The 8,787-nt window shown below is 63.0% G+C and overlaps 1 protein-coding gene across 2 annotated transcripts in view; it reads right to left on the bottom strand.

The window, feature by feature from the left end:
- MN1 (MN1 proto-oncogene, transcriptional regulator) overlaps positions 1–8,356 on the bottom strand; it is a 47,227-nt gene extending 38,871 nt beyond the window's left edge. Inside the window, exons 1-2 of one of the 2 annotated variants that reach the window (XM_045791225.2) lie at positions 7,509–8,356; positions 3,357–7,433 (exon numbers count right to left, since the gene is read on the bottom strand). In XM_045791225.2, the coding sequence (XP_045647181.2) occupies positions 3,357–7,125 (3,769 nt within the window). In that variant the 5' untranslated portion in view covers positions 7,126–7,433; positions 7,509–8,356. Of the gene's footprint in view, positions 1–3,356 lie in introns of both variants that reach the window. The other variant, XM_087857185.1, reaches the window with a different exon arrangement.
- Between the last annotated feature and the right edge of the window lie 431 nt (positions 8,357–8,787).

Below are 8,787 nucleotides of genomic sequence, written 5' to 3' on the forward strand. Positions count from 1 at the left end.
AGGTGGACGATTTTGCCAACTCCTCTCAAATTCGTGCCATCCTCACTGATCTAATAGATACCTGAATAGAGCCAGACTCAGGCTGGCTCCCCCCTGCTCCCAGCACAGCCTCACCCTACCCCGCCCCCCCCCAACTTTGTGCAAACAGGACCTCAAGATGAGATGAGGAGTTTCATTATGTAAAAGTTGTGGGGTGGGTTAAGAAGTCAGGAGAAGCATAATTTGGAGAAGCCTGCTTACCTGGTTTAAAAAAAAAAAAAATCATCATCACACGTGATTCTGGCCTGTCCTTTGCCTGAGAACTACAACTTGCCATTTGAGTTCCCTCCCCTCCAAAGGACATCTAAACCCCATAAGACAATCTGGGCACGTCCCACTGACTACAGGGCTTGTGCGGGGCTGAAGACGGATCCGTTCTCACCAATCCGAGCACAGATCATTTTGTTAAATACCGACTCGTACTTTGTCACCGGAGCGAAGAATTTCAGAAACGGTGTTAATATTTAATCACATTAGTCCTGGTGTGTTTTACGGCGTGACAAAATAAAATATCATTCCAAACATGGGCTTTGCCTGAAAGGGGGTGGGAGAGAAGGTACTGGCCGGGGGCTGGGACCTCCAGAAGGCATGTTCGAAGCTGCTGGACACCCCGCTTCGTGGCTGAGGGGCCCATGGGCCTGTGTTTAAGGACAAGCAGAACGCTGTACTTTAACATTTTTTTTCCGCCTCTATTTTGAAGGGGCACACTTCACTGATTTTCAGCCAGGGGACTCGGGGGGCTGTTGAAGGCTCCGTGTACCTATTTATACAACATGTGCAGATGGAACTGCAGGGTGTTATCATAATGAAAAGTTTAATCATCCTTATTTACTACCAGTAAGGGAGCAGGAATCGGATGCAGATACCTTATAAAGCCTTAACTAGCAGCCCCAAGGCTGCAGAAGCTGCGAGTGACCTCAATTCGGGGCTTTATCGAGGAAACTGTCCTTCCCACATCACAGAGTGGAAAACAAAGGAGGTCAAGTGGGTGTCCCTGCGACGCTGCTAAGGAGGCCAGCCCCGAAGCCCCGAAGCCCGTCCCTGAAGGAAGTCCCTGTCCCCCCCCCCCGCCTCCCCGCTGTGCAAGGGAGGGCTGCCTTTAGCTTACAAGGGGGAATCAACCCTCAAGTGACTAGCATCTGTTTCCAAAAAAATATTTTCCCTCCTCTGACTGTGATAATGAAACAAACAAAACAAAACGTATCTTTAATGACATCTCTTCATTCACAGCCTGCATCTTTTTTTCTTTTTTTCTGGAAAGGAAGATTAGGGGGACCCCCGGCAAGAGGGCTCTGTGACACCTTTAAAAAAATCTTAAAACCACTCAATTCTTCTCCACCTCATCTTCGAAGGCTCTTCGGAAGACTTGCAGGCCGAGGGCTACTGGTTTTCCTTTATTAATTCTCAAAATCAGGGGTTCTTAAAAAACTTTTCTCACCCTATTTTGGCCAATGTGTTCCTAATTACTGGGGGGGGGGGGTGGGGGGGAGGGGCAGCCAGGCCAAGCCAGGTAGAAGTGACAGGGGCTGGGATTTGTGCTTAACCAGCTATCGATCCGATAGGATCGAGATGTTGTGTACAAGAAAATAAAAGAGACTGGGGGTGGGGTGGGGGGCCCGGGAGCCGGGCAAGCAGGATGCTGCGTCCAAGTCCATTTTAAAAAGGAAGAGGGGGGGAAAACCAGGGAGAAGCAGCGGAGGGTCCCAAACTAACCAATTTATGGCCTTGCCTGGGAGAAGCCTGGAGAATGCTGATGCTGGCCGCAATGTCTGCCGTGCATGCTAAACAGCAGGCTTCAAATGAGAGAGCAGCGTCCCGGGCTGGGCAATAGGCGAACAAAGAGAAAAGCAGGGAGGCCGCATTCATGAATTAGAAAAACCTAAGCGGGAACGCTACCCAGGACGGCAGCGGTGAAAGCCCCGAGTTCTGAGCCACCCAACTCCCTGGCCACGCTTCCCCTCCCCCCTCCTCCTTCCTCCTCCTCCTCCAGCCCATTCTCCTAAAACCTACCGGGACCTTAAACCCAGGGGCAAGAGGCCCAGGCCAAGGAAGACAGAGGAGAAGAACTCTAAGAGCAAGAATCAGGGGGCATCTTTTTTTAAAGACAGGGTTCAATCGCTGGCTCCATAGTAATATTCAGCCCCCCGTGAAGCCTAGGGAAGGCACCTAGGGTTTAAAAGAAAAAGGTAGGAATGGGGGGGGGGGGGAGAAATGATGTTACCTAATTTTTAGAAGCAATTATCTGTGAAAAAAAGAAAGGCCCCCGTTAAAATGAAACGGTTACCTACTGCAGTCCAGTCCTCTTTCAGTGAAAAACAAAACTGTTATTACTTTAACTGCAATGGCGGTCCCTTTGCTAACCCCCACCCCACCCACCTTAAAGGCCTCCAGGCCTGGTGGGGAGGGAGTGCTTAGAATGCAAACAAGAGCTGGGACCAGACATCTGTCACCAAAGCCAGGCGAGATATTGACAAACGCGGGTCCTTTGTGTCTTAAGAATATATATCCATATCCCCATACACAGATGATGCCCTGGCTGAGTGGCCGGCCTCTGCCAAGCAGACCCCACCCCAGCCCCAGCACCCCCCACCCAAATGTCAAGGAGTGGCAACCAGGAAAAGCCCGCCAGCCTTCTACAACCAGACAGGTCTCCAGGTTTCCAATGAAACCCTAATAGTTAAGAAGAGACAAAACAGCTATTCATTAGGAACAAATGTCAAATTAGGCGTTGCCTCTGAGTGATGCTGCTGACACCAGGGCCTGGTAACTTTTCTTTTTTTTTCTAAAGATGCTGGCCCACTGAAGGGAACTCAAGCTGGAGGTTGGCTGACTAGGAAAAGGTGGGAAGGTTGTTAACACAACTTCCCAGGTGTCCTGCCAGGAGAGGGGTGGGGGGAGCAGGCACACAACTCCTACAGAGTGGAACCAGCCTGAGTGTTAAGGGTGAGGGGCCTTGGTGTGAAAGCAAGGGGGCCTGCCTTGTCCTCTGAGCACCGGGCAACTCAGCTACAACTTGGTGAAGGGACTTTGAAATAATCCCCACAGGGCCACCATCTAAGTTCCTACCTGGGTGTGGAACTAGAATCCACCTGGCAGCACCTGGGGGATGGGAGGTGTGGAAGTGGGGGATCTGCCCACAGAGCCCTTGCTGTCACCAAAGGGAGGGTGTCCAGGTCTGAGCTGGGCATTAAGAGGGTCCGTGCCCTCCTAACCCCAAGGGATTGTCCCCTCCAATGGAGCACTCCAGGCTAGGCTAAGGCCTGTGGTAGGGATGGGGACGGGTCTGGGGGAGATAAGAAGGGAACGAGCGCATATACCTTCTTTGCTGTTGGGGTTCTGGGGTTTGGCCTTCTCCCAAGGTGCCAGCGTCTTGTCGTCGTCCGCGCCGTCCACCAAGGCCTTGTCGGCGGGCATGTACCAGGTGGCGCTGTGCTCCGCCATCAGCGAGTCCAGGTCGATGGTGCTCATGGCGCTCTTGACGGCCTCGGAGCAGCAGCTGCCCAGCTCGCTGTCACCATCCTGCGCGCCCGAGGACCCAACGGCACACTCACCCTTCTTGCCACCCTTGAGCCCCAGGGGCTGGTCCTCAGAGATGCTGAACTGCTGCCTCTGCAGCTGGATCTGCGCCTGGAGGATCTCCAGCGGGTGGATCTCGTCGGGGGGCGGGGCGCCGCTGCTGCTCGTCGGGGTCCGGACCTGCTCCAGGCCCGGCGTGCCAGGATGGCCCGTGCCCCCGCCGTAGCTGTCAGGGGTGGAGGTAGAGGTAGACATGATGCCCAGGCCGAGCGGGGGCGGGGGCGCCTTAGGTCCGTGTTCCCCAGCGCCCACCCCACGGGGAGGGAGTTTGGGCGAGCCTGTCACCAGGGGGCTCCTACTCGCTTTGGCCAGGGCTGGGGGGTTGTCGGAGCTGGATGACACCTCGTCCTCGTTGGCGTAGCTGGTGCTCACCTCGTCCGAGGCAAACTCGCCCACGTGCGGGGAACTACCGTCCGACTTGGCCCCGCCGTCCAGGGAAGCCATGAGGTCCGGCTGGTCCCCCAGGAGCAACTCGGCCCCCTTCCCCCACGACGGCGACGTGAGCGCTTTCTCATGAGGCGTAGGAGCCCCGCGAGCCTCGCTGGTGGAGCTTCCCCCGACGGCTGCGCCGGGCGCCTGCTGCTGCCCTGGGCTCACCCCAGGCGCGCCCCCGCTGTCTGGCGCCGCCGAGTACTTGTCGAAGAAGGTCCCGGGGCTCACGTGACCACTGTCCCTTTTTCTTCGACCCCGTCCCCGGCCGCCGCCCCCGGGGACCGGCTTGCCATCGTTCCCGGACGTTGACTCCAGGGTATAGTTTGGGGAGAGGCTGGTGCCGTCCCCCTGGGCGGGCGGGTTGGGCGGCCCTGAGACTTTGGAGCCGCTGTTACTAGTCCCAGACGGGCCTCCAGGCCCTGGGGCCCCAGGGGCAGTCCCTCCGGGGAAGTAATCCGAGCCCGGGTTGCCGGCCACAGCCGCACCATCGGTCTCGTTCTGGCTCAGTTTCCTCTTGCCCTCGGGCGGGTTCTTCTTGTTGAAGGTCACGTTGAGGTTGGGGGCCCCGAGGCTGGCGATCATGTTCTGGCAGGCGGTGGAGAGTGCAGCCAGGCAGCTCTGGCCGAACAGGTTGTCCTTGGAACTGGGCTTGTTGAAGGAGCCCAGCGACAGCGCGCCCAGCTTACTGGCCGAGGTGCGCTGGCTGGGCTGGAAATCAGGCTGCGGCGGATAGGCGCCCCCTCCGCTGCCGCCGCCCGTGCTGCCGCCGCCCCCGCCCGCGCTCGGCGGCGAGTTCACGCCTGGGCCGCTGTGCGGCGTGGCCTGCCGGTTCGCCGCGCTGAACGGGAAGCCGGGGGGCTGGCCCCCGAGCGCCGGTGCTGTGAAATCCGGCGGCGGGGGCCGGCGCTCGGAGGGAGCGCTGGGCAGCCCCACCCCAGCCCCGGGCGACTGCAGTTGGCCCAGACCCGCCAGGCTGCCCCCGAACTGCAGGCCGGGGGAGGGCAGCGCGGGCACGTGGCCCTCTCCGGGCATCCTCAGCGGCTCCTGCAGAGGGCCACGGAACAGCACTCCCGAGCCACCGGGGGGAGGGGGCGGCGCCAGGCCCGGGTCGTGCGGGCCGCAGTCCGCCGGCAGGCCTGAGCCGCCCATCCTACGGGGCAGCAGGTCCCCCGGCGGCGGCGGGTGCGGACCTGGGAACCACGCGCTCTCCTGCGCCAAGTGAGGCGCCTGCTGCTCGAAAGTGCCCAGGCGCCCCGCGCCCGCGCTTTCGCGCTCAAAGTTCGGCTGGGCCAAGCCGCCCACCGGGCCACTGTGTACCAGGCCGCCCTGGCCCACGTCCCCGGGGTGGCCTAGCTGGGCCAGGTTGGGCTGGCGCAGCCGCTGCTGCTGATTCCGCGACGCCATCTGCTTAATCATGAGGGCCGCGTTTTGGCGCTGCTGCTGCTGTTGCTGTTGTTGCTGTTGCTGCTGCTGCTGCAGGGACTGGTGGTCCGGGGCCGGATGCTGCAGGGGTGGCCCCGAGGGGAAGCTGTCGGGCACAGGCGGCGTGAACTCGCCGGGTAGGCCCGAATAGGCGGAGGGCGAGAGGTGGTTGTCCAGCGCGCCGTTGTGCATGTTGCCGTTCCACGAAGCGCAGCGGTCCACTCCCGCGCTGCCCGGGAAGTCAAAGCGCGGCCTCTTGGCCACATTCATGTAGGGAGGCGCGTCGAAATGCTGCAGCCGCTGGTTGGGCGCCTGCTGGGGAGGGGGGTGCTGCATGTTGAACACAGGCTCCGAATACGGGTGCATGCTCCGGTTCTCCAGCCGGTGGATAGGGTACTCGAACTGTGCGTGCTGGCTGGGCAGCATGGGGCCCCCGTCCTGCAGGCCTCCGCTGGGCGTGCCCGCCTCGCCCTGCTGGGGCCGCGGGAGCGCGGGCGGGCACGAATTCTGTCGGACCAGAAGCCCGGGTGGCGGCGGCTGGGGCTGCTGCTGCGGCTGCGGCGGGGGCTGCTGCGGCTGCGGCGGGGGCTGCTGCGGCGGGGGCGGCGGGGCCTGCTGGGGAGGCTGCATTAACGGGTGCCTGGAGCCTACTCCCGGCTCCAGCCCCACGGGCATCTTGCGGGCCCCGCCGAACCTCTCGAAGAACACGCCGTGCTGCTGTTGCTGCTGCTGCTGCTGCTGCTGCTGCTGTTGCTGCTGTTGCTGCTGCTGTTGCTGCTGCTGCTGGGCGTGCATTTTGGACAAGCCCACCATGCCTGCAGCTCTGGGCATGGCCGAAGCACCGGGGAAAGAGCCCCCGGGAACCTGGCGCCCCGCCGCATAATGAGGCAGCTGCCCCTCCGAATCGGAGGGCGAAAACATGTCGAAATGTCCCGAGGGCGCCTCGCCAGGGTAATTGTATTCCAGCGAGTCGACGGCTCCCTGGTTCGCCACCCTTCGGGGCTCCAGACTGTGGGAATCGGAGCCGCTGGAGGCGGGCAGGCCGTGAAAGGAGGCGGCTCGGTTAGGGCTCTGGTCCAGCGGCAAGCACGGGGCAGGCACCGCATGACCCGAGGCGCCCGAACTGTGGAAGTCCGGGAGGTTCCCGGGTCGCTGCGGGCCGAAGCTCTCGGGCCCCTGGCTCTCCGCCATGTGGTCGTAACCCTCCGCGAAGGGCGGCTGGCTGCCCAGGCCGCCGGCGGCGCCGCCGTAGCCAAGTAGGCGACCCCCGTGCAGGCATGAGGCCCCTGGGTCCGGGCCGCCAAAGTTGCCCCCAAAGTGGGGGTGATGTTGGTGGGGGTGGTGGCCTCCCGGGTGGCCGTGGTGCGGCTGCTGGCCTCCAAAGAATCCGTGCACCGGCTGCGCCTGCAGCCCCCCCGCGTGCAACTCCGAGTGGCCACGCGCGTGGAAGCCGTAAGGCTCCATGTTCATGCTCAAGATCGGCGGCTCGCCCAGCGCGCTCATGGCAGGGTCCACCGGGCCAGGGGGTCCCCCCGCGTGGAAAGCCGGGGCCTTAAAGTGGGCATTCATGCTTAGTCCGGCCTCGTTAAAGTTCCTCTCGCCCTGGCCAGCGTTCCTGCTGTTGATCTGGGGCTCGAATTGGTCCAGCCCAAACATACTTGGCAGGGGGCGGGGGGATCAATAGGGCATGACAGCCTGCTCTCCGCGGCGCGCCTCCGGCCAGCTAAACGTTCCGGCCCGGGGTTGGGCGCTCCGGGACGCTCAGCACCGCGGGGGCGCAGTGCGCACCACCTCGCCTGGCGTGTGGAGGCTGGGGGCTATCAGCTCCTCTCCCGAAGCTCTGGCTGGCCGGACCCGGGCCTCTCACATCGTGCGGTGCCGCGGGGCCTCCGGGAGCCGTGTTGGGGGGCCCATGCCCCGGCGGTTGGCACAGCTGCGGGTGGGTTTGCGCGGAGGGGACGGAGCTGCGGGCGAGTGGAGACAAAAAGTTAAGTGGGGGGAAGGAGGCGGGAAGGAGGAAGGGAGAGCAGAGCGATCACCTTCTTAAGTCCGATCGGGTCGGGTGGGAAGCCCCAGGACGTCTCCCGAAGCCTCCCGGAGTCCGTGGCGGAGCTGCTAAGGGGCCGAACAAGGAGACCCTTCAAAGCCGTGGCTGGCGCCCGGGCATGGACAGAGCGGTCCCTCCCCCCTCCCCCCGGAGTCCCCGCGCTCCGCAGCCCGAGCCTCCGCCGAGCACGATCCGCTCGCCCAGTCTCCGTTGGCCCAGAGCAAGCGGCTACTGCTCCTTCAGCGGGTCGGAAGGCTGGAGGCTCCGCTCGGCATCACGGGTGCGGGCCCTGAGCCGAGGGCGCAGCAGAGCTGGGGAGGCGGCAGGCGCCCGGGGTTGGAGCCGAGGTTTGAGCGAAGGCGCGGTTCCCCTGCTCCGCGGCGGGTGCGCTGCAACCCCGCGCGCCGCTTCGCGGCCACGTCCGCCGCCTGCCGCTTCTGTCCTCCTCTGTTCGGTCTCTGAGTTCGCGGGGGTCTCCGCGCCCGGTTCCAGGCGCGCGAAGGCAGCGAGACAAGAGGTTGGGTCGCTCCGAGGCTCGGGTTCCCTGCCTCCGCGCCGAGGTGCTTCGCGAGTCCCCCTCGGACCCGAGGAGGGGGGCGTACGCGGGTTGGGGGGCCAGTCTAGGTGAGCGGGCTGAGGCGTTCCGGCTACGCTCTAGGAGCCCGGGATGGGGGGGCGGGGGCAGTCCTGGGGGGGTCCGCGCACCCCTCTGCTGGCTGGCGGGGGGGCTCTGCGTGGGGCGTTCCGAGGGTCTCGGCTCCCCTCTCGGTGTCTGCCTCTCGCCCAGCGCCGGGAGAAGCAGCAACAAGTTTTGCATTTCAGCAATCAATTTCAGCCATTACATTTGCACCAATCAGCGCAGCCCGAGCTCCGGGCCGGGGCGGGGCTCGCTCTTAAGGTGGTCCTGGTTGCTGGCTGCTGAGGCCCCCGCCATGAACCCGCACTCCGCCAGCTCCCGGGTCCCCCGCGCGAGTTTTGCCTCGGGGTCGGCGCCAGTGCGCTGGGGGGCGCGCCCTGGCCTCCCGTCGCATGGGGCTGGAGGGGGCACAGGAGGAGAATGGCGGGAGCTTGGCTTTGTTCACCCCCCTTCCCACTCTCACAGTTCCCAACTCCCCACCCCTAACTGAAGCGAGACCTGCGGGTTGGGCAGGGGGCGGGGAGGTGGGCGGTAAGCGGTGCGGGGCGCTTAGACAATGGGGTCGCCAAGCAAAGCTCTTGGACTCGCCACGGAAAGTCGCAAAGAGTCAACTGCGCTTCAGCCCCGGGGCGAA

Source organism: Ursus americanus, chromosome 30 (genome assembly GCF_024610735.1).
Source record: "Ursus americanus isolate L20-20 chromosome 30, mUrsAme1.1.p, whole genome shotgun sequence".
In the NCBI taxonomy this organism is placed as follows: Eukaryota; Metazoa; Chordata; class Mammalia; order Carnivora; family Ursidae; genus Ursus; species Ursus americanus.